General features: G+C 42.2%; 1 protein-coding gene across 6 annotated transcripts in view; it reads right to left on the bottom strand.

The window, feature by feature from the left end:
- Positions 1–26,588, bottom strand: part of myocd (myocardin) — a 101,029-nt gene that overhangs the window by 10,659 nt on the left and 63,782 nt on the right. For 5 of the 6 annotated variants that reach the window (XM_069929507.1, XM_069929506.1, XM_069929509.1 and 2 more), the window contains 5 exons: positions 17,552–17,727; positions 6,403–6,534; positions 5,244–5,500; positions 4,563–4,716; positions 834–1,868 (listed from right to left, as the gene is read on the bottom strand). In XM_069929507.1, coding sequence (XP_069785608.1) covers positions 834–1,868; positions 4,563–4,716; positions 5,244–5,500; positions 6,403–6,534; positions 17,552–17,727 — 1,754 coding nt within the window. The remainder of the gene's footprint in view (positions 1–833; positions 1,869–4,562; positions 4,717–5,243; positions 5,501–6,402; positions 6,535–17,551; positions 17,728–26,588) is intronic. The other variant, XM_069929508.1, reaches the window with a different exon arrangement.

Here is a 26,588-nt window from a genome sequence, read left to right on the forward strand (position 1 = left end):
CTGTAAATTAATTAAACACTCCCAGAGCTGGGGCAGTACTGGTTACACAGGGCAAAGCTCGCTTTGGCACTATTCTGTCAACACTGGTTCAAAACAGAGTGAAACTCTCTCTGCAGTTCCATCAACACTCCAGACCAGTTACATCAAGAGCAAAGTTTCCTGTTCACCATCTCATCAAACTATCAGTAGCGAGGGTAAAAGTGCCCTGTATCCTCAATGAGATGCAACTGAATGAGATGCAACTGAAACACTGATTACCCTTCGCTTTCTGCAGATGCTGTGTGACCAGCTGAGTTTCTCCAGTACTTTTGTGTACTAGTTTCAAGACTTCTTTATTGTCATCTGTTACATTACAATTATAAAGTCTGCAGACTTTCCTGCTTAATTGAATATTTAATCTTGACTGAAGTAGACTGTGCATTTATCACATTATTAATAGGGCGGTACGGATGGCATAGTGGTTAGCGCCACGCCTTTACAGGACCAGCGATCGGGACCAGGGTTTGAATCCCATGCCGCGTGGAAGGAATTTGTACATTCTCTCTGTGTCTGCGTGGGTTTTCACTGAGGGCTTCGGTTTCCTCCCACCATTCAAAATGGACTGGGGGGGGGTATAGATTAATTGTGTGTAAATTGGGCAACACGGACTCGTGGGCCGAAATGGCCGGTTGCTGTGCTTTATGTCTAAATTAAATTAAATTTTTAAAAAATTAAAATGAAATCACATTGTAAGCAATGGTATTAAGGTGAATGGAGATCAATAGCACCAATGGCCAGGAGTGTGATAACATTGAACGGCGTACTCTGCAATTCAGAATAGGTTTGAGCGTTACCTGTATTTTGAGCTGAGTGTTGCAAGCTGGAATGGACTGAAGCTGATGAGGTGAACTACTCCGCCCATCTCCATTTTGGGGGGTGGGTGACACTGGCAGAAGGAAGTGGTTACTTGGGGATGGAGGGAGGCTGGCATGTGGAGGACTGCTGGTGAGGGCTCCCAAGGGAGAATGTTGGGGTGAGCACTGCGGACTCAGGAATGGCGGTGACCTCACTGCGTTGTGCTCAATGGTGTCTGCACACACCTGCCCACTCGCTGCGCCAGATTTCTGCGGCGAGCCGCACGCGCTTAAGCTGTCGGCAGAACTGTTGCTGGACGTGGAGGACATCATTGGCGTTGTGCTCCTGTTGTTCACCTGTTGCCCTGCGAATGGGCAGCTGGACATCAGGTTTTCCTGCTTGACAGACACACTGAAGAGTGGCTGGGTCTGCTGGTCATTTTGGTTGCTCCTCTTTTGCTTCTGAAGCTGAATCTTCAGTTCCTCCACCTGCTTCTGCTCCATGTGTAGCTTCCAGGTCAGTTCGTCGATGACCTTCTGCTTTTCTATCAGCATTTTGTCCTTGTGGGCGTCGAAGCCATCCATCTCTGCCTGCACACTACCTCCGCTCATGCTCCCCATCAGACTGTCATCGGCGCTGAGATGAATGGGCGATGGCTGTAGTCCCAGCTGTGGTGATGGCACAGGCACGTCGCTGAAGCTGTCGGGCAAGCCACTCAAATCAGATCCGGTGACCGAGAGATCGGAGGATGCCGGAGAAATGGGAGGGGTCGAGCTGGTGCTGCCAAACTGATAGAAGCCACTCGCCAGAGTGCTGGTGGCAGTCTGTGTCTGGAAGCTGGACAGAGAGGTCACAGGGGTCATTGGGAAGGTCGCAGACACCATCTCGTTGACCGAACTGGCCAAAGTGGTGCTGGTGCTGCTGGCTGGCAAACTGTTGGAGTCCTGGAACGGTTTCAGCCTCTTCATGAGGGCCGTTTTGGTACCAGACACCGGAAGACCTCTTATTCTCAGCTGCTGCCTCAGTTCTGAGACCTACAAGGTCAATAAAAAAAATTGATTATTCTAAGAGCTCATTATCCATGAAAGATAGGGGTTCAGATGGCTAAAGTCAAGGTTAAAGCTGAGGGCCTCTCCTTTATATGGAATATATGCCATCCAAATAAACAACCATGCCTTGGAATGTTCCAAAAACATTGAAACAAATTAACAAAAATATCACAATATTTAATTAATTAATAAACATTTAAACCATTCAAGGAAATGTATGAGCTTATAAATTACTTCTACTGAAACTTACAAGCAGTGATTGGGTTTTCCCAAGAAAGAGTGTGATAACTGGAGAACCAGTGTGTTGGAGGGAATGTGGGTCACAGGGCTCTGGTGTGTCGGATGGAGTATGGAACCCAGGCTTCTGGTCTGTGAGAGCAAGTATTGGACCAGGGTGCTGGTGTGTTAGAGATAGTGCGGGGCCCAGAGTTCAGTGGGTTAGTGTGTGTGTGTGTGTGTGTGTGTGTGTGTGTGTGTGTGTGTGTGTGTGTGTGTGTGTGTGTGTGTGTGTGTGTGTGTGTGTGTGTGTGTGTGTGTGTGTGTGTGTGTGTGTGTGAGAGAGAGACCCGGGGCTCAAGGAATTCAAGGAAATGTGAGTCCCTGTGCTCAGGTGTATTCGAGGGAATGTAGGACCTGGAGCTCAGTAGGATGAAGGGAGTGTGGGACGCTGTGTGATAGAGGGAGTATGGGATCCAGAGTCCCATTAGAGGGAGTATGGGACCACCTGGGGCTCAGTGGGTGAGATGGAGAGTGGTAACTGGGCTCTGGAGTGACCAGAACTAAGTTGAGTAGCATTGCCAAGATTGCCAGTTAAGTATAGACAAAAGTGTAATTGATAATGTTTTCATAAATCAAATGGATTAAGATCATACTATTCCCATAAATGTCTGTCTATTTTATCAGCCACATAGCTGATGAAACATATAACTGATTCTATATTTAATAGATGGGACACTGTGCCTTGCATGTGACATGTCTGTACCATTATGAAATCAAATCAATCTCACTCTCTCCCAGACTCTGTACTGCCATTCATTTCCAGAAGCCAGCAATGTAAGCACAGTTCCCTTAAACACATAATGATGCTGGTTGAAAAGGAAGACTGCTCTCATATGGCCAGCTGGCCATTTGTGTTCACCTCTGTGACTATCAAGTCAAGTGTGTACATGCAAGTCACAAGTGGAGAACGCCACAGTTAATCACAGGAAACAACAAGACATTTAAATGCATTGGTTTCACGGGGGAACGCAAGTAAAACAAGGAGATGTAATACTAGAACAAGCTCTGAAAAATCAAAGCTCTGAGGTAGAGCTTCTTTAAACTCAGAGTCATGTCAAAGTGGAACCTGGAGTTGTATCCAATGGTCAGATTAGTTACCACTGCTTTACTTATCAAGAGGTTTGAAAAGACATTGGAGATGAGTAATGTCCAATTCTTCCCTATTACATTATCCAATAACAAACATTGTAGACTGGGAACTCCAATAAATGGCAGCCCTACCTGCTGGTGCTGACCCAAGAGCATGGAGAGCAGGGACACAGTGGTGCTCCACATGGCTCAGCTGCCCAGTCTTGATATTGATGGCTGTGTACGGGCTTTAAGTGGCCTGTTGTTGAGGGGCAAAAGCTGTATATCTGAACATCCTTCAACCACGGATGTCTGTGCTGGCACCTATGCTGGGCAGTGTACTAGGAGGGGCAGCAGGGGGAGCATCTGATTAGTGCAGGGCACCAGAAACGGGGAGAAGGACCAGTGAGGTTCTTGACAGGTGAAGGACCGGCGAGGATCTCGACAGGCGAAGGACCAGCGAGGTTCTCAACAGGCGAAGGACCAGCGAGGATCTCGACAGGCGAAGGACAAGCACAGGTTGCGGGCTGCAGGCAGCTAGCTCATGAGAACTAGGGTTCAAGACTGTGCTGAGGGCAAGAATGATTCCTCAATGGCCTTGGGTGCTGAGGGCTTCCTGAATGTATTGGAGGTTTGGATCTGGAGCTCCCGCAGACAATGATTTGAACAGGAGTTCATGTGGCTGCAGAGCACTGGAGACAAATCCATGGACACTCAACGTCTCTGAGAGGGAGTCTATTTTGCTCCTCTTTCTCTTATTATTAGGGGCGCCAGGCAATGCCCATGGCAAGTCTTTGCCTTACGGCAGACAAAAGTTGGTGTAGCATGTATATGACATTATTCTATATTATTACGTGACAACAAAGGAACCTTTAACCTAGAACATAAATAACTCGACAGGAATTGTTGACTGTATAAAAATATCTCCCTACAGAGAAAAAAACCTAAGTGCACTCATGTGTATGAAAAGGTTCTTGCTGCATAATAAACCCTTCAACTCTTCAGTAAAAAGCACATCTCACTGCATTAATATTTGAATGGGCTCTATTGATCTCCTGACACAGTGCAGTATGAAATTGATGTCAATCCCACACGGTGGCTTCAAATTCTTCACTCAATCCACCCACTCAACGGAAAGTGCATTGCAGACTTTTCTACATTTAATCTGTAACCACACTTAACAGCAAGAAGTTGAATGGAGAACCCTTTTGAAATCTCAAGGTAATGAAATGCTTCCATAACACATTATGAAATACTGTGTTCAATATGTGTAATATTTTTAACTGCACACGAGCATTGTTAATTTAACAAGACACGTGGGTTCAAATGTACCTTCAAGTCATCGAGATTGGATGGAAGCGGTCCTGGCCTTAAAGGGCAGCTGCTAGTTTGACCTGTTACCGTCGGCCTCACAGGAGATAGGCTGCTGCCTGACACGGTAGCGGTTAAGCTGCATGTGTTTCTGGAAATGTGATCACCAGACTGCCTGTAAAAAGGATTCAAGACACGTATTTAATCTGGATGAATATATCTGGTTATGGGAATAGTTTTCAGTATGGATGGTATACAGTCCTGAGGCGAAAGGTTTACCTTACGCACTCAGCCATCATCCCACTGTGCAATTTCAATCGTCTATCTTTCTTGAACTACTACGTAGCAGATCCAACTCACTGCCAAACAGGGTGACCATTGGGAAAAAAAAAGTGTACTCCACCTTCCTGAGTTATTCTATTGAAACTTGTAATTCATCTTCTGATTTCTCACAGGGTATGGGGCAAACAAAGCAGAGGGAGAAATTTGTCCTTGACTATTTACACTGACTGGGTGCTGAATCTCACCACCCATGATGTGGTCTCTCCTCATGCTCAACAACCAATGCCCTGCTCCCTTTTTACCATGGGTTAGTTTGGAGGTCGGCTTTAGTAGAGACAGACGCTCGATGATCAACATGGAACCAGTGGGTTTCTGTAATTTATGACTCAGCACAAATAGATAAGGGTTTAGTCTACTCACTTCAGAGGAGTAGAGAGAATGTTTTGATAGTTGTATTGATGTTGTTGGTGATGTTGTTGGTGGCTTAATATCTGCAGTTGGAGAAAGAGCTGTTGCTGTTGCAGAAGCCTGGCATAGGCCGAGTCCATGGGAGGGAGGGACTTCTCTGGCTTTTGATCTGGAGGAATGTACTGATGATACTTCAGTTTCTTCACCTTTGGCTTTGTCTCCTTTGGCTTCTTGTGCCGCTGGTTCTTCCCATCTGATGATGGCTTTGTCTAATTTCATTGGAAGAGATGAAAGGGAATATTTAAATTCAGGCTGTGCACTGCTTCGTCAGTGGAGTCAAGTCTCAAAGCTTGCGACTTTCCTTCCTTTCACTGACGTCAGAATTTAACTCCATCTGTTACAAAGCTTGGAGATGGATGGGGAAGGCTGGAATCCTAATTTGCCTTTTTAACATAGGAGCTGAGACTATAATTGAGGCAGGGCATAGCCTCAAGATTCAGGAAAGTAGATCTAGGAGAAATTGAGGAGGAACTGCTTTTTTCTCAGAATGTGTGGGATTCGTTGCCCATTGAAGCAGTGGTGGCTACCTCAGTAAATATAGTTAAGACACAGTTGCATAGCTATTGACATACTAGGGTACAATGGATATGGGAAAAGGTACATAGATGAAGATGAGCCTATCATCAGATCAGCCGTGATCTCATTGAGTAGCAGAACAGGCTCGATGGCCGACTCCTGCTCCTGTTTCTTATGTTTTTATCTCATACAGGGATGTGCATTCATGGTTGCTCTCATGTGTCTAATTTAGCGATGCCGACTTTGTGTGGCGTAGGTTGGACTTCGAGGATGGAACTTAGTCCAAGATGAGTCCATTTCGTCAGGCATTGCAACTTCTTTCTGGTGTTTTTCATTTGTACCCTCACTAGTCCCCACTGCATCCCTCATCTTATACCATGACTGTCTGTGCAAGTTTCATTAGTGGTTTAGAATGAAGTTGAAAAATCTCTACATTAGGATTACACATTTAAATGTTTTCTGTGATACTTTACTGAGTAAACAAGGCTTCTTTAGAGACATTTTCCTTCAGATAATCTTTCTAATCACTTCCCCTCACAGCCTTTCGTTAATAACGTTTAAGTGTGGTATAGTCAGACAAGTGATTTGCGCTTACTTTAACTATAGCAGGCACTGGGATTGGTGCACTGGCTTGTCCATTCTGCTGGTTTGGGGCTCCTGGCTGCCTGATCTGGCCATTAGGCATAGGTCTGTTGAAGTCACACTGCTGGGAGAGGTGAGGAAGATACTGTAAAACAAAATAGCAGAAGTTAGGCTGTATGTTACACCTCCATTTTCACATTTAATTCCTGACTTTTTGCAGGTTATCTGCATGTTACCCTGGATTGAGCAGGTCATACTTCCAATGTACAACTTTTGTTTGATAACTTACTAAAAATGTGATATATTAATACCCAGTAATACACTGTTGAAAAATTACCAATATTTTTATTTAGTAGAACTGAGCCTGTACCACTTTTAATATAAGGTTATATGAAGACAATTTAATACTTATCAATGAAATTATAAAAACTAGCCATCTTTTAAACCATTCCAGCCAGCTTCATCCTTCCTAAAGCAGCTTGATCAATTCCACAATCTACAGCCTCTCTCCGACTTATGACCTGTGTGACTTAAGACCATCTGTACATACGACCTAAAAAAAAAGGCTGCACGCATACAATAGTGACCGTCTCTCAGTTGCCATTTGGTAAGTGTGGTAAGCTCGCCAAATAAGATGGCGAGCAAGAGGAAAAAAACTCATCCCCTGCTGATAGATCTGGCAAGAACCCGAGGAAGACACTTGATTTGGAATTGAAAATTACTTGATTTACGACTTCTACGTGTCATGCTAACATACTTATGTCCATTTCAAGATATAATCAGCATGTCAGGGAATAGCTGTCTCTCCAGCTTCAAACATGGAACAAATTTTCTGTTAAAATACATGCTTTGTAGGAATTGGACCAGGTCTGCAGATCAATTTTTCACTTGATACATAAAATTTCTGCTATCGACTGGTATTCTCGTGGAAGGGTTTCAAATCTCCATTGAATTTGGAATTTGGTATTATATCAGTCACAAATGTGGATTGATGTACTCTCTTACTGTTGAGCATCAGAGATAATCTTGCAGCCTCCAAAGTTCTTCTGAAGAACTTCCACTGCTGCTGTACTGCCAATATGTCTACTAGCAATAATGGACTGGATGTCCCAGGCTTGCCAATCACTGACTCCTGGACCCCACTGATATAATTTTCCACTGGGAGGTCAGTTCATTGGTGGAGCCCACTTTGGAACACTGCAATACATCTTGAGAGCAACAGGTCAACTGTGTTTCAGAAAGGCTTAGATGGCTGGTGAGGGCTGCTGCCAGGCTCATTGGCTGTCAAAACTGTTGTTTAAATTGAAAGGTCAAAATGCCTTTCCCATTGTCAAACATTCAAAAGCATGTGGGAATTATTAAAGAATAAAAATATAATTAAAATAATCTACATTAATAATAACAAATAATAAAACGGTCACATACATTAAAATAATTAAATGGATTTAAACCAAATGAAAATTAAAAAGGGCTAATTAATTTATTTCCATTCTTTTCAATGGGGTTACGTTACTCATGCCAGTTCTAGAATAATGCAGGATCTGAAGGCCCAAGTCCTAGTCTAAGAGGTGTGAAATCTGAAGATCTTCTGACTTTTAAGCAGAATATCTATCTCTGCTCATGATGACGGTTAGGTCTAAATGTTAGATGGATGAATGGGGGAACTCCAGCTTCACTTCTTCAAATGGTGTCACAGCATCCCACACATTAATAGAGGGAGGCGGGAATGGTTAAAGGCCTCAGCCATAAGACAGCTAACTGTGTGGCACTTTCACTAGGTTCGTGGAATGGGCCCTCAAACCACAGCCCCTGAGTCTCATGGGTAGCAGTGGTTCACACAGCCAAGGATTAGGAGATTTTGTTGTTGAAAGCATGGCTAGTGTTCCAGGTTCCCGCAGGGTTTTGGCTGGTCATTGAGGTTCCGATCAGTGTCACTTGTGTCGCCTCGGCATTGCAGAAAGAATTACATCACAAACTGCCACAAGCACAGACACCCTTCCCAACATGGTGATCAGCGTGACTAGAGTCGCAGATATGTGAGCATGAATTGGTCACTATAGTAGAATCAATTTATCAATGATATTACACTCAAAAGAAAACCATAATGTGAAGATGCCGAATTATTCCGAGGCCCGCATTATTTTACCTTTGAAAATTTAGGCTTTACTCCTCTGTCAACATGATTTTTTTAATTTTTAAAAAAAGTACTGGTTATAAAATTCAGGTACAATGTGCATTACACAGATATGCTGGAAAAACTCAGTCAGGTCACGCAGTATCCATAGGAAATGACAGGTAACCAACTTTGCAGGCTTGGGCCCTCCTTCTGATGTATGTGTCCATGTTCTGAGTGGTAAATTGATTCTACTATAGTGACCAATTCATGCTCACATATCTGCGACTCTAGTCACGCTGATCACCATGTTGGGAAGGGTGTCTGTGCTTGTGGCAGTTTGTGATGTAATTCTTTCTGCAATGCCGAGGCGACACAAGTGACACTGATCGGAACCTCAATGACCAGTCAAAACCCTGCGGGAACCTGGAACACTAGCCATGCTTTCAGCAACAAAATCTCCTAATCCTGTTTAAAATAATCATCAAATGCTTCCACTGTGTTGCTTTGATTCAGGCAGTGTCTGGCATGTTCCGCATGATGTGGAGCTAGTAAAGTCTGCTGGACTGCTGCGTCGGGAAGAAGAGAATTTGCCTTGGCTTCAAAACCTCTGCAATAACTAGCTGATCCCAGATAGAAGTGCTTGCAAGAGGATTATAGTTTGGATCAAAAGAATGCTTGCTGCAATTACGTAGAGCAATGGTAAGAGCGCGACTGCAGTTTTGTGTACAGTCACGTCTCCAGAATGGAGGACCATCGCCTTCCCAAGATCGTGTTATATGGCGAGCTCTCCACTGGCCACCGTGACAGAGGTGCACCAAAGAAAAGGTACAAGGACTGCCTAAAGAAATCTCTTGGTGCCTGCCACATTGACCACCGCCAGTGGGCTGATATCGCCTCAAACCGTGCATCTTGGCGCCTCACAGTTTGGCGGGCAGCAACCTCCTTGGAAGAAGACCGCAGAGCCCACCTCACTGACAAAAGACAAAGGAGGAAAAACCCAACACCCAACCCCAGCCCACCAATTTTCCCCTGCAGTCGCTGCAACCGTGTCTGCCTGTCCCGCATCGGACTTGTCAGCCACAAACGAGCCTGCAGCTGACGTGGACTTTTACCCCCTCCATAAATCTTCGTCCGCGAAGCCCAGCCAAAGAAAGACATAAACAAGGATATACTTGTAATCAAAGAGAGTGCAGTAAATGTGCATTAGGCTAGTTTCTGGGATGGTGGATGTGAATGAGGAGAGACTGAGTAGACTAAAGCTGTACTCTTAAGGGTTTAGTTTGGTACAGTTGGCGAAGCGGTTCGTGCAGCATCTTTACTGTGCCAGCGATCAGGACTGGGGTTCGAATCCTGCACTGTCTGTAAGGAGTTTGTGCGTTCTCCCTGTGTCTGCATGGGTTTTCCCCGAGGGCTCCAGTTTACTCCCACCATTCGAAACTTACTGGGATTGTAGGTTAATTGGATGTAAGTTAGGCAGCGTGGACTAGTGGGCCGAAATGGCCTGTTGCTGTCTAAGTGATATGTGATCTCAATGAAAATCTCAATGAAAGGTGGGGTTCAGGCAGCCTATCTCCTCTGGCTGACGAGCCTACAAACACGGTTTATATTTCTGATTGTTGTATTATGGAAAGGTTCTGAAGTCACTTGAAAAGATGTGGTGGAGATTTACAGGGATAGCACCAGAAATACAAGGGTATACACATCAGGAATGAGTGAAGAAACTGGATTCCTGCTTTCATGTTGAGAAGAAAGCTGAGAGATGACTGATTAGATGGTTTTTTTTTTTCAAATTTATGTCAAGATTTATCAGTGTGTACACTGAAAGTATGTTTCCACTTATGTGTAACAGGAGGCCATCAATATAAGCCACCAAAAAATTTAAAAAGGGAATTCATAATAAACTTCTTTACCCAAAGAGTAGTGAGAATAAGGAATTTGCTCCCACTGAGGTTGAATTTAATTCAAATGGAGGCTTGACAAGCACATGGAGGTAAAGGGAACAGAATTTTACACAGATAGATCAAGCTAAGGAAAGAAAGGAGGGGATCTGTGTGGAGACTAAATGTTGAAATGACCTGTGGGTTTGGCAATTTCATGCTAATATATCCTGTGTAATCTCTTGTGAAGCTCCAAATGTGTCATATCCACAAGCTTTCCTTTTTATGTACCCTGGTTGCATCTTTATTAGACCTTTGAAAAGAAATTATTAAATACAACTTCTCTTTCATAAATTGGCTCTTCTTCCACTCATTCTGCAAAGAGGGTGCAGGTCTTCATCTTGGTTTTTGGGTGGAAGGGTGGGAGTGGGAATGAGTGACAAGAGAAGCTGATGAGACAACTATTATTTTTTTCCGCTGACAAAGCAACTTGAAGTTAATGCCTAGCACAGACTGGAACTTGCTCAGACTGGTCCCCCTTCAGCTGCACTCACGAAAAAGGTGATGCTTACTTCTGCAAGAATAGATTATGTTTTTCACAGGGCAGACATGGGCCATTGCAAGTGGCTCTCTGACGTGCTTTGCACTCCACTGGATTCCAGCAACATGTCTGGACACTCTGTGTGAGTACATCCTACATCTGGAGAATCCAAAGGGAATGGAGCAATAATTGTGATCCACACATTATTTCAAAGTCAATTACTTTGTTCAATTGGGATTGTTAAACATGTCAGTTTGGTGGATCTCAAAACTTGCAAGTGCCCAGAAACATCGACATGTGTGCATCTAGGTAAGAAACAAAGAAGGTACATGTACCCCAACATACAAGTGAATGTGTTATTTTGGCACACAACCTGCAGTTCTCTTTTTCAAGTCTGTGTTGTGGAGAACAGCTCTCTTAATGAGGATTTGGAATAGTATGCAAAGCCTGAAAGCCTTTAATTGCATTTCATCAGAAACACAGAAAACAATGCCAATGTTAAGAATGTGTTCTTTTCAACAAACCTGTAACATATGCACGAGAACTGTTGTTTTGCTTTCCTTCCAGTTTATTTTTCTATCTTTGCTTGATTTCATTTATGATTTTTTTTCTCTATATCTTTTCCATTCCTCTGGAACATTTGCTCTTCCACATTTCAATGGTTTCCGAGAAACAATTACTGTTCAACTGTTAAAGACTTAAAAAACGCATCCTTTATAAACCCTTTCTGAACCTCACAGATAAGCGTGCTTCTAAACAACCTCAGCCTATAAATGTAAAGATAAAATCCTCCACAGCTTTCTTAAAGTTTTTCTACCAGTGGAAGAATTAAAAAAAATATTTAACATGGTATCAGGCCCATCTGGTCCACGAGCCCGTGACACCCAAACACATTTATATAACCAATTAACCGACCAACCTTGTATATCTTTCAAATGTGGGAGGAAACCAGAGCATCCAGGAAAACCACACAGACACAGGGAGAACAAATAAACTCCTTACAGACAGTGCTGGATTCGAACCTGGAACGCAATAGCATTGCGCTTACTGCTACGCTAATCTTGCCATTTCCTAAGATAGGTAGGATGTTATGCATTAGAGAGTGTACAAAGGATAATCCCCATTGTGTTCCATGGATTGAAAGGCTTGTTTTCCCTGGAATAAAGGAGGCCAGTGGGATGATCTGATAGAACTATATAAAATTACGAGAAGCACAGATGGCAGAGAGTCAATACCCTTTCCCCATGCTAGGATTATCCAAAACATGAAGGCGTTCTTTTAAGATTTCTCATATGGATCTGAAGGGTGCATTGTTTTTTTTAAAGAGAGTTGTTGACACCTGAATAGTAATGCAGCAGGAAATGATGAAATCAAATACAATGATTACATTTAAGATACAGACACTTAAATGGATAAGGTGTAGAAGGATACAATATCAAAGCAGGCAAATGGGCAGAAAAGGTCATCAACAACACCGTGGATCGTGGGATCGTTCCTGTGTTGTACACTCGGTGATGTCACATCGGAAGGATTACAACAAAGATTCATCTGGTTGACTCCTCACATGATGAGCTTTTCTACATTGGTGAGATGAAGCAGACTAGGCCTCTAATAAGAGGTGCTGTTACGGAATTGTACAAAATTATTTGGCGGCTTGAAGGGGGAGATGCAGAGCCAGAGTTCATTGGCCAGTTTCGAAAAGCACAGGTTAACTCAAAATATGCAGCCTCCCAAACAAGACATAGCTGAGAAGAGATTTCTTCCTCCATTTTGGATCCTCTACTAGTGGCTCAGTTATATTCAAGACAGATATTGATAGATTTTTAAATAGGGGAATAAATGGATATAGTTTATATCATGGTGAGGAGGTTAAAAATATGAACCAAGCATACTTCAAGGGCATGATGAGCTGAGAGGCCATGGTTCATGCTCATTGCGATCTCTCGGCAAGAGATTCCTGGAGAATAGGGATTTGGCAAGATGTCCAGTGACCCATTTTCAAAACCTCTGTTAATCCAACGGAAGTATTCTTTCACTCCTTAATAATTTCACATCATAACTGCTTTGCCATAATTTTCAGCTGAAAAGATTTGTAGTGAAACTGTGAGCCATAGGTTATTTTGACTTCGCAGACATTTTTGAAAATTATCCTTCAATCACAAAATGCGACTGAGGTTTTCAGCTTGAGTGGAGTCAATCACCTGATCTGAGGGGTTCACAACTGCAACAATAGCAGTTTGAATCTCATGGCACAAATCTTGGCACATTGCTAATGTACCCGGAAAGGCAATGCATGCCCAGAGCTAGATGCCCCTGATGGCAGAGTTGGAACTAACAAACTCTCACTTTTAGTGGAACAAGCACTTAAAAACAATACAAACTATGCAGTCAATACTGTTTTCACCTGGGGAATAATGTTAATGAGAATGGAGATAACATCACCAATGAGAACAGTATCTCAAGATTTAGATATTACACAGGTTTCTGAAATGCACTGGTGTCTGAGAAATACAAGTATAGAAGAGAGAAAAGTTGTATGAGAAATGCATTTGGAAATGGCAGCACGGTTGGCGTAGCGGTTAGTGCAAGGCCTTTACAGAGCCAGCGATCATGACTGGACCTGGGTTTGGATCCCGTGCTGTCTGGAAGGACTTTGCATGTTCTCCCCGTGTCTGCATGGATTTTCTCCGCGAGTTCCGGTTTCAAAAACGTACTGGGGTGTAGGTTAATGGGGTGTAAATTGGGCGGCACGGATTTGTAGGGTCAAATTGGCCTGTTACAGTACTGTATGCTCACATTTAAAATGTAAAGTTAAAATTGTGCGGTACACATGCAATATTTATAAATATATGACACAGGCCTCTAAATCTGTGCTTCTTTTTATTTCTCTGACTAAAATCACTCCCTTTTTCTTCTCTATTGCCCTTTGATTCCTTCTTTACCAAATATTCCATGAGTTATGGAGATAAACCTTTGTTCTTTTCAGGTGCTGATATCCCATTAGTCTATTTCAGCAAAAAAAGTTCAAAGAAAATGTTAGTCGAAGGGTATTGGAGAGCGAAGTGAGTACAGTTACTATTTTGAGGGAGAAGTTGTTCAGAAAGCTGAATGGTCTCAGGGTGGATAAGTCTCCTTGACCAGATGGTTGGCACTCCTGGGTTTGGAAAGAAGTAGTGGTAGAGATTGTGGAGATAATGATCTTTCGGGAATCGATAGAATTCTGGTCTGGACCTGGAGGACTAGAAAATTGCATATGTCACCACATTATTCAAGAAGGGAAGGAGGCAGCAGGAAGGAAATTATAAACTGGTTAGCCCTGGAAGCAGTTTTGGCTCACGTAAGAAAGGATGTGCTGATGTTGGGGAGGGTTCAGAAGAGGCTCACAAGGATGATTTTGGGAATGAAAGGGTTAACATATGAGGAGTGTTTGACAGCTCTTAGCATGTACTCATTGGAATTCAGGAGAATGGGGCAGGGGTTCTTATTGAAACACTTTGAATGTTGAAAGGCGTAGACAGAGTAGATGGAGAAAGGTTGTCTCCCATGAAGGGAGAGTCCTGGACAAGAGGGCACAACTTCAGGATTGAAGGGTGTCCACTTAGAACAGAGATGCAGAGGGATTTCTTCATCCAGAGGGTAGTAAATCTGTGGAATTTGTTGCCACAGGCAGTTGTGGAGGCCAGATCATTGGTGTATCCTGTTAGAGATTGATTAGCTTGGTTATGAAGAGAAGGCCAGACAGTGGGACTGAGTGGAAAAATGGATCAGCTCATGATTAAATGGTAGGGAAAATTCAATGGGCTGAATAGCCTATTTCCATTCCCATGTCATATGGAAATAAATCTAACATATGGGCCACACAGTGGGATCACCTACACCAACTAATTCTGCACCCAGAGCAATGGCAACATCATCCGCCCACTTCCAGAATCTCCTTTTATTTGTCAGATTTTAAATTATATATTCGTCATATTTTCATGACATAGTCCCAACTGACTATTTATTGTTTACCCTTCCACCAAAACTCTACAGAATTTAATATCACAACACAGCCATCAAGTTAAATTCCAAATGTGTTTACACCAATCTGCTGCTCTAACTCAGGTGGGAGACTGAGGTAACATCAAAAGAAATGGCAGAGGTGGATGCTTTCCACCAGAGTCCTGTTCGATTTATTCCAGGACAGTCTCTGTGCAAATTAAAAGTCTACCTCCTTGCCCAGTGTTATCTGTCCTTGACTCAATTCAGCCCTGAAGGTGTCTTGTATCAAAACACCCACCACAAGAACTTGAAAGAACCACTTTCTCCTTGACAATCTGAAAAATTGGTTTTAACAGGCTAGTCACAAATCCCATTCAAACACAAAACGCAAACACCTTGTTATTCGGTGTACTTCAATTCTTTCATACAGCATGTGGTCAACACCTATAATCTAACCATGTCTTAAATAATCCTCAAATTCTTTTTGTTCTTTTGTGAATCCATTTTCTCTTGCCTCACTCTCATAGTTTGAAATATTGTGGAATTTTTACTTTTCATCAGTCATTCCTTTGTGTTTCTGCAGTTACTTTTCAGTTGTTTTCCCTTGAAGCTTAAATTTCTGCACGTTTTTTTTCAACCTTGTTTCCCATCTTCGGATAAAAATGCACCTTTCCTTATTGTTTGATTTAGTTCCAATCGGAGCCCTGACCATGCTGCATTTACGTTCCATCCACTGCCCGTCCTTCCTCACAGAATTCAGAATATGATTTACCTTCAATTATACGACAGTAAAATCCTCATTATCTGGAATTCAACCAACCAGCAAAAAAATATAAATTGGTAAAAAATATGGAGTCTAAAATTGATGCCCCTTCAATCCATGCAACATGCGATCTCAAGCAACCGGCAAATACACTTATCCACCAACTACCAATCCACATAGGTACTTTACCGTATTTGTAGAGTCTGGCGTTCAGCAGTGTAGTTACTCCATCTCCAAAACAAACAAACCTAACAGGCAAGTGATACCCTATGTTACTTCTGCTTTAGCCTGATGAAGATTCTGCATGTACGTGATACTGACAATATTGAACAAAAAAAGCTATTGTTTGTGAGTGTTTTATGTACCTGTGAACCAGCAGCAAGAAAGAATCTCATTGTATATGTACATTGCATCTCTTTCAACGATTAATAAACTTTCATCATTAAGAAAGTATATTCTTCTTCTTTGGCTTGGCTTCGCGGACGAAGATTTATGGAGGGGTAATATAACGGGTCAAAAAAAGGACATCAGTAGCAAGGGCCATTGATTTGACATGGAGTAGCCACCCTGGTTATAGGATAGACAAATCCAGGATATGGCTGCAACCCTGTTAATTATAGAGCATATCCCCAGCTGTGTGTGCAAGTAGCACAACAATTTTTGTTCCAGAAGGTTTGCTTCTTGATCAAAAATTGGGGATTATGATGGGCAACTTCAGGCTGAAAGCAAAGATAATTTCAGATTTACTGTATCATGTAGGAGGTTGGAGAACCATTAAATGGACTTTTAATGAATTTAGCATGTTTAATTGCAGAATGATGTTGACATATTGCGTTAGTTCAAATGACCTAAAAATGTTTTGCAGTCGATTTTCATTTGGACTCAGCAATAGTGTCAATGACCAACAATAGTCGGCCAGGATTGATGGATCTCAGTGGCCCTGATACCGCTTTTAAATGGCTGCAATGTTCTGGTGAAACCTTTCACCATATTTGTCCCTGACTGTACCAAGATCAGCAGGGAAGATGTCCAAGTGCGAATGCGGTAAATGATTTTCAATGACACGCCGCACTTCATAGTTTTGTATGCTTGAAGCAGACTTAAAATATGACAGGAAAATAACAAAAAAATAGGTTGCATCTAAAAAAAATGGTACATGATCAGGAACCCAAATTCCATTTTTGTTGTCCATTGTAATTTAAAGATGACCAAAAAGGACAATCCTACGATTATGGCAACACAGCTGGCCTCACACCTTCTCCAAATGATCGTCTACATTTCTACTGCCAAAGTGCCACTGAAAGATGCTCTACCTTGCTTGAGGGCATCAAAATATTGTAGATCCATGATAACATGAAAACAAAGCAAAATGTAAAAGATGCTCTAAAGGAGTCAGTTAATATGCTAAGCTTTGCCCTGCTGTGGTTTCATGTACTTAGCTTCAACCTGAATCATTTTTCCACTACTCTATTGCACCACACACCTTGAAACAATACACAAGCAAATATCCTTCACATCAACTTTCATATATGCATTGCAATGAACCAATAAACTATTCACAAGGCAGAGGATTATGCTGCCAGTACAGAAGTATTTTGGACTGCCTCATCCCCAGGTCTTGATCCCTCTGGACACTGAGGGACTCGGTCCTCGAATAACAGCCCTGCAAACACTTAAAATGTGTATCACTCTCATGAATGGCGCTGGTGCCTTGTAGTCACAACTTATCAACTTGATGACACCACAAAATGTAGACATGACAACATTGTAAATATTTTTTAAAAACCCCATGTACTGCTTTGTGTTTCTTGTGTATATTTTTTTTACGATCTAGTCTATTTTTGAAATCGAAAATACTCTTTGGATACAGCAGCCGTGACTTACCTGTATTGTCGTGGTTGCGAGAGGTGATGATGACTCAGTGAACTTTGTCTCTGAAGACAAACTCTCAGAACCCTGGGATTCCTGACTTCTAGGTTGTTCTGGAGACAGAGCATCATTGCTGCTGTCTTCTTCGAATGAAAAGGTGTCAGGTGCTTTCGGGAAATTAACTTGTCCAACTGTTGATAAAGGGAAAACCAAAATATAAGTAAACTATTTATTCAACTGAATAAGGCAGGGTTAAACTTTAACATTCAAAATTAATTTGTCTTTCTAATAATCCAAATAAAGGCTTATCACACAATCATATCTGAAATGGGGACAGAGGTGTTTGAGTTACTTCGCCCTTGCAGGAAAATGCAATGGCGAAAGTAGTTATCCTGAGAATTAAGCAATGAACAAAAGTATTGGAGAAGCTCAGCATGTCCAATGGAAGATGGAACATCCAATGGAAGTCATAGTTCCGGATGAGGGGCTCAGACCCGAAACATTGGTTGTCTTTTACTCCCTGTGGAAGCTGCAAGAGCTACTGAGTTTCTCCAGCATTTTTGTGTTTTGCATTCGACCCCTGCGTCTGCAGACTTTCTTGTTTATCTTGAGAATTACCTATCTGTCCCTTTCTCAGACATCTTTATGCCCATAATAATGGACCTGGAAACAGCAATAGGGCACCAATCTCATGAGTTAACTAATCACTTCTTCACACGTTTGCTTAAAACAGGAAGGAAACTTATTATTGAACGTAATCTGCTGGAGGAACTTAACAGATCAAGCAGGTTGACTTTTTAGGCTTGAACCTGTCTTCAAGATACCTTGACCATTGTTTTTCTCCCGCTGATGCTTCTCGACCCACTGGGTTCCTCCAGCAGATTATGTTTTGCTTCGCTTTTCAGTATCTATAGTCACTCATGCGTCTCCTGGAAGTTTTATTTTTTCGTTCACCCGGTGAGTTACTCTGATCCATTTGTTCTAAGCAACTTATTTAAATGGAATTTAACACATGATTTTAAAAAAAAAATGTTGGAAAGACTTAGCAGATCAAGCAGCATCTGAGGAAAGAGAAACCAAGTTAACGTTGCACAATTATAACCCATTTTGGACCAAAATGCTAATTTTGTTTTTCTCCTTCTCTCTCTGTGTTGAGTTTCCATCATTTTATGTTTTTATTTCAGCATCTGATGTCTTTTTTGTTTTCATTGTCTCACAATATTCGTTATGAGAGTTATAGGTCCTTTTGACAGTCAATGTTCCCAGCATTTACCATTACAGTGTATCTGGAATTCTTGAGCAAAGTTGACGTTCCTAGAACTGATGCACTATTCCTCCAGATGGTTTCCCCAGTTGTGCCCTGACACCCAGTATGAAGAAAGAACATTTCCTTGGGAAAATCTGCCAATTATCTTTTGGTGTGTTAGCCTGGCTTAGGTTCAGAGAAACCGTCACCTCATCCTATGGGAAACTTATCAGTGTCCCAAGCATGATTGGCTGTGATAGTACAGATCTATCACCAATGTATATAGTTACTGTATCTAGACTGTGCTTACAGCGATTGGCTGATAGCTTAGCCACACCTATTGTCTGGGCCTTAAAGGGTTGTGTCCCTAGTCAGGTCGGATCATTCCGGACTGGTCGGCCACCTGTGAAGAGCTCCTGTCTTTTGCTAATAAAAGCCTTGGTTTGGATCAACGAGTATTTGATTCTTTCGACGAGCTCTACATTGGCGTAAAGAAGTGTAGTCAAAACACACAAGTGACTAAAAGAGAAACATTAATTTAAAATTGCATAAAAATAGAAAATGTGCATTATCTTATGTTATATATTCAACAGCACATATGAAGCCCATTTGGCCTGTCAGATGCATACTGTCTTCCAGGGAGTAACATAATGGAATTTCCAGATAACACCCTGCTGTTTTAGATTCACAGTATATCTTCTCACTAGTCAATGTCAGAAAATCTATAAAAGTGAGGCATTTTCCCCTCACACACTAATTAGTGATGGCCCCACACAGCATCCAAGAAAAGTTTGCAGATTTCTGAAAAAAAATTAACATAGAACCACTATGGAAACTTTTTTTTGGTGAAACTCCATCATTAGCTGATATTTGCGTGTATTTTCACAGACATCTGCGATGGCCTTAATCTCTGTTTGGGATCTGAAAGTTGCTTTGCATCTCTCAATGCAACACTTTGCAGCTGCGCAGGATTTTTCGGAAAATAAACACGGGCAATTTATTTCCACTGAAACAGTTCACAGAGTTATTTAGCAAAGTCAGCCAATAATGAGAAAAGGCACACTTCAAACATGTTTTTGGGGCAAGTTATAAGTCAAATCCTCAAACTGTCTTTGTTTGCATGTTTTGTTTCTTATGGTGCTGCCGGGTGAGTGATATGAATGTTTTCCACCTAATGCAGGTTCTAATACAGCAATCTGAAAGGGCTTCCAATCTCACTCTTCCAGACATACAAAAATTCTATGCATCTATGGGTGGTTTTGCTACAATGCTGGGAGGGCTTGTTGAAAGATCCAAATCCAAAGAAATGTTGCGATGGAACTGTGACCTTACAATAATTCATAACAGACTTGAAACCAAAACAGTGCTACTGTGCAGTGTACATTTTATAGATTCACATTATAAAAGACACTTTCATGGAGATATTATTCACGTGAATAAAAGTAGCAAATTATGAATTCTTATGACATGCATTTCCTCCTACCTTAGTCACGTTTTTGCACTTTTATGTGTATTGTATAATTCCCATTCATTTTGGGACCGATTTAGTGCATTCTGGTTGGTTGGGACTTTGTTATCAATGCCCCTCATTTTGACATTCATCAAATGAACATTTGCTAAACTGAGTTCTTAAAAAAAAAGAATGATCTGAGAATCAAAAGCCAATGGTCAAGAAATGACCTGCAACATGTTAGAAAAAAAATGGCAAAGTGCATTAATATGGAAATGATGAAATCGTGCACATTTTTCTGCAGGAGTTAATGTCAGTCAATACTTCAGTATTTTTGGAGTGAGATTTTCTTGTATTTCAGTGCTATTTTTTTTCAGGTATCCACTTCATCTAAATGAAGCCAACGGTGTTGCAATATCCAATATTCTCACAGATCATGGTTGGCAGAATGAGGGCTTTTCTCTTGGGAGCAATGAAGTAACTTATTAGAGGTATATCAGATTATGAGGGGCTTAGTTAGGGTGCACAACCAGCATCTATTTTCTTGCAATGACCATAGCACTCACCTGTTAAGGTGAGTGGAGGAACGTTTAGGGGAGTCGTCAGACGTAATTAAAAAAAAAAGAGTGATGGGTGCCTGGAATGCATTGCCGGGCCTGGTGCTGGTATAATAGGGACATTAAAAATACTGAAACAGGCATGTTGAGGTGAGAAAAATGTTGTGGCCGTGAGGTCAGAAAGGAGGAGATTCACACAATGTCGTAGGCTGAAGAGCCTGAACGGGAGCCTCAAGGAAGCTGACACTGCCCCATCAACATGAGAGGATCTGGCTCAAGATTGCTCACAGCAGAGGGACACCATCTGCAAAGGTGTGGACGCTGCTGAGAACAAGCTCAAAGAGGCAACAAAGGAAAGGCACAGGAAGCACCACAACAAAGCTTCTGCCCATTTTGCCCCTCCAGGCCTCACCGGCCAAGTACGTGTCAAGCAGCGCCTGTCAAGGATCAGACTCCAAGGCGCACATATCAAACCCCACAAACTGGCTGAAAGGAACCATCATCATCCTATGAGATGGAGAGCCAGAAGAAGAAGACGACTGTGCTGAAATGTTCTACTCATATCTGGGGAGATGCACAACCATACTGGCTTGAATGTGGCTACTTACTCACAGAGGAAGCAGCTTCTACTGATGCTGAAGGCTCCAGAGCAGTTTTGGTTGACAGGACAGATAAATGTCCCTTGCAGGCAGAGTGCTGCGCATCTCTCCAAATCAGATGTCAAGTGAAATGACCCAAATCATTCACTACATCATCAATGGTTTTGGCAGGTTCTCTCTCAAAATGTAGTGGTCAGAAATGCCAGAATACTGTAAACAGGGAAGTAGTTTTGCATTCAGCCTGAAAAATTAGTAAAACGAAAACACAAGCAAAATATATGACAACAGGGAGGCGAGCCAATGTTCATGTGAGTCTGCTTCTTATCAGCACTTCCTGGAGGTTACTGCGAGCTACTCTTCCACTTCCATATTCACATCTGAGACCTTGGAAAATCTCATGGACAAATTCAGATGTTTGCACTGCCTCCCCTCAATTTCAGAAACCAGGCCTCAGGAACCTCCCGGACCATCCCTACTGATCAGTGCTACTTGGCTCTTCACCAGTGCTTTACTGACCTCAAAAAGAAACCACAAAGTTCAAAGTTCATATTTATTGTCAGATATCACCTACAGCCCCCCAATTCTTTTTCCTGTGGGCCAGGCAGAATGACCACTGATTGAGAGTACAAACTGTACTCAACATACACATATAAGCAAATAAAGAAACATAAACAAACTGTGCAATACAGAGAGAAAAAATTCAATCAAGTGCAAAAGGAAGAGTCCTTAATGCATGGCTATTGTGATTTATGGTGTGAAAAAAAAAAAAAGAGTCCCTGATTGAGTTTCTTTGTGGAGGGGTAGCAACTGTTCCTGAACCTTGTGGGAAATCTCATCTGCCATGATGGGGATTCTTCGATGTTTGGTTAATGCGACTGTACTATCTGCAGCTAGCAGGGTCATTTGGCTATATTGTATCATGGGCTAAAGTGCAGGTAATCAGAGAGATAAATAGTGTCTATATAGGCATCATCTACCCCTTTTACACAGAGATGCCAGTAAATTTGTGTGTCAACGACCCATGTTTAAAGCTGGATCAGCTCTGAGGCTTCACACTGAAAAACTGGTTCAGTGCAACCTAGGGACCTGGCATCCCAGTGCAAAAGAAGGCACGACCTGCAGCATTACAGCATTGGGGTCCCAGGAAGGCGGGTAAGCCTTTTACACTGGAGCCAATGCGAAATGCGTCGGCTCTGATGGCGGGTAAGTACCGGGATGAAAATGACCCACCATCCCAGTTTCGTTGCATTCACACAGGTAAAAAAGGCGGTTAATTACCATAATTCCCGGGCAATGTAAAAGGTCCTATCTCCTGATAGAAGTATGCAAGCACAGGATGCCACCTCATTCACGCTGTACTTCAATAACCAATGCAGCTTCTTCTGCCACCCATCCTCCAAACTCAGGAGTGCTCTACCACTCCCTTTCCATCACTGGATTCACTTGTCAGTACTTTCAGCTGGCTAGAAGAATGACACTTGGTAAAATGTGTCCTTTGTAAACACGCGTCGAAAGAACCAAAGACTTGTTGATCCAAACCAAGACTTTTATTAACTAAAAGACTGGAGCATATCACAAGTAGGTCGACCAGTCCAGAATGACCTGCTCTGGCTAGGAGCAATCCTCTAAGACCTGCCAGTAGGTGTGGCTACGCTCTCAGCCAATCACAGTCATCCTACACTACCATCTGTACATATGTACATATACACATTGGTGATAGAATCTGTACTATCACATCCTTTTAACAAGGGCTGTTCCCCCATGAACAGAGGTGTGGTTTGACTTGCAAAGCCTTCCCTTTCTGAAATGGAACGGCAACATCAAGGCAACCCAGCACTGCTATTTTTCAACAGGTACTAACTAATTTAGCTCTTTTTTAAAAAAAAGTGTTTACTAAACAGTTTTATAAAGGTTGCTAATTCCACTTTAACACCATAAACTGCAGCACAAAACATTCTTGGTCAACATTCTTTCAGATTACTTTATTGGGGGTGGATTACATTTTGTTTTTTGGACCAAATGTTTTGTTTTAAGGATAAAACATTATAATCTTAAAAAAACACCAAACTCATAAATGTAACAGAGTATGTGCTTTCATAAAAGAGAGCTTTTAAAAGTTCTAAAATATTTTGGATCTTTATGGGGACAAGGGAATGTGATCTGCTGTTTTGTCTTGTAATGACCATAATGTCAATCACTCACCCAGACAGGAGAGAATGGCCGTTTCTTTGTCTAAAACGCGGCTACTACAGAAAGAACACAATGTTCCTGCGGCAAAGACTGAACAAGAGAACAAAGTCATCAAAGCGGTGCCTTTAGTTCTTCTGCGTCATTATCAAAGCCCCGAATTGCGAGGAAGTTTTCCAGGATTACGGGATCACACTGACAACAGCTCTTGACTTCAGGGTTCTCCTGATAAGCGGGGTGTTGAAAAATAAAGATGATCTTAACAAAAGCAACTGTAGCTGCTGGCGGCAAAGTACAGTACAATGTAATGGAACGGATACCATGTGATCTGCCAAAGAGAAACCCTGGCATTTATCATTCAGTCACACACTTGGATAGCAAAGGGAAAACAACAGCACTACATGGAAGGTCGGAGGGGGGAAAAAGATTACTTCTGCCGCCCATTTGGTGTCCATGTATCAATCTGCAAGTTGTAAACTCAAACAATATATTGGAGAAAATAGTCTCATTGAGTCACCCACATTTTTCTTTTCTTTCTTTTGTTTTGAATGACAACCAACTCAAGACAATACTTGATTCAAGCAAATGGGAAGGTTATTACATCTCTAAAATGCAGTTTGTGACTTACTGCCAAACTGCAAGAAATCTATGGCACCAGCAATCAGCTGTATCCAATTTGAAATTCTTCCTTTGAACAGAGAATAAAAATAATCTACAACAGGGTTTGATAGACAATGACTTTTTTTTATGCTGAGAGGATTTTGATATGAATCGAATCCTGAACAGTGTAAATATAAGAAAGACAGCAGATGCTGAATCTGGAGTTAAAAAATAAATCAATCTGCTGTAAGAACTCGGTAAACAGCATCAGTGGGAGCAAAAGGATGGTCAACATCTTAGGTCAGAACTTTTCTCGGAGACTGAGAGTGCAGAAAGGGGATAGTCAGAAGAATGAGCACAGGGTGGGTGGGGTTGAACAGAGGCCAGTAGGAGATTTGTGAACCAGGGAGGGGTCGGCAGGTGATCAGGTGATTGGGAAGTGCCAGGCCAAGGGGAAAAAGAGGGAGTCCGTTGGAGGAAGAGGAATCATTCAGGGGTTGAACGTAGTTGGGGGGGGGGCTGATAAATGGAGATAGAGGTGGCTGGACTAACAGATAGATAATGCAAGCCAGAGGAGGAGAGGCAAAGGACAAATTAGAGTCAGTTTTGGAACTGAAAGGGAGTGGTGATGGGAGTGGGGGGGAGGCGGGTGGAATTAATTGCCTCACAGTTTAGGAGCCAATTATCCAGGATTGAATCAACAAAATGAGAAAAATATAGGAAAAATAGAAATAATGAGTAGCTTGATTAGTGCAGTGTTTCACCGCCAGCGAACAGGGTTCAAATCTGGTGTTGTCTGTAAGCAGTTTGTACATTCTCCCCATGTCTGCATGGATTTCCTCCGGGTGCTTCGGTTTCCTCCCAACCTCCAAAAAAAATGTGCTGGGGGTTGTCGGTCAATTGGATGTAATTGGGCACCATGAGGTCATGGGCTGAAAGGGGGCTGTTACAGTGCTATATGTCTAAACTTAAAAAATTCATTACCACAAACATTTTTTTGGCAAAAGATAACATATTTTGGTGTCAAAAAGTATTCTAAAAGTTGAAAAATAGCTCTTTAATCATGCTGGGGTGGGTGAGGTGTAACGTGATGGAACAATCAAGGTCATGTTGAGGCAGAAGTTGTGAGTCCTCTGTGGCTGGAACAGTTCTCCATGAACGTTAGGTCATCACAATGCAATTTACAGCACGAAGCTGACTCCATTTGGGTTTTCAAGCACCACAGTTTTACTCTCACTCAGCATCTACTGGAGAGAGATGTGGTGAGAAATAGACATTTCCTGAAGAACAGTAGGAATGACCAAGGTGCACCTGAAATGGGAAATGGCCCTTACCCCATCACGAACATTTCCACAGGCTCTACCAGCACACAACTCATATTTTAAAAATAACTTTACAAATAAAGTAAACGCTGCAGTGACCTGCAGCAGCCGTGGTAGAGGAGAGTAGCACATTCTTTCCTAAAGAATTGTTTTTGCTTGAAACTACACTCCTCCCACCAGCTGATCCAGTTAGCTTTAAATAAACTGAAATACATTATCCCAAGTCACAATCTGCCTGTGCTCATAACTCCTGAAATCACCTCAGTCCATTGACACAAGGGAAACTACAGGCAGATGCTCCACATGCTTGGCCTGCACAAATGCAGGGACACATCTGCAGTTGGTTTGTCTTTGTCACTCTCATCTAAAGATGTCCTTTCACATGATTTACGCAGACTATTGCATTACACACGGCAGAAAATATCAGCGAGAGCAGTATTTATCAACTGATAATGTAAAACTGAGAGCTCTTAATTCCAATGCTGACATCGAGAGGCGTGCATGCATTCTTTAAGTGGCAGAAGGTCAAAGCTGTTAACTGTAAGAAAACTGTGAGGCCTGTCCCCAGGGTACTCCAGTAATATTTGAACAAGTACTCTTAAATTCTTAAGTCTTCCTTTCGAACATTAATTTTCTTGATTCGAGGTTTGGTATATTGACACATTTTACATTTTAACTCTTAGTTTCTGAATTAGATCACGGTGCTGAAAGTGAGGTTTCTTTATTCTTTTAAATTTAGAGATACAGCACAGAAACAGGTCCTTCTGGCCCGTGAGACCGCGCCACCCAAATATACTCATAACCTACGAATCCTGTATGTCTCTGGAGCATGGGAGGAAACCAGGGCACGTGGAGGAACTCCATGCAGATGTGAGGAGAGAACGCACGGACTCCTTACAGACAGCGCCAGATTTGAACCCGGGTCACCGGCACTGTGATAGCGCTGCGCTAACTGTCTTGCCCTGTTGTATCAAAATTACGTGCACAGAAAGAATTCTCTTTGTTCTCTGAGTTACTTCTTGAATAAAACTTCAGATTTTCTTTGAAGTGAACAACAAGCCATGACTTCAAGCAGTGGCTCTCGGGTGGGT

Source organism: Narcine bancroftii, chromosome 3 (assembly GCF_036971445.1).
Source record: "Narcine bancroftii isolate sNarBan1 chromosome 3, sNarBan1.hap1, whole genome shotgun sequence".
In the NCBI taxonomy this organism is placed as follows: Eukaryota; Metazoa; Chordata; class Chondrichthyes; order Torpediniformes; family Narcinidae; genus Narcine; species Narcine bancroftii.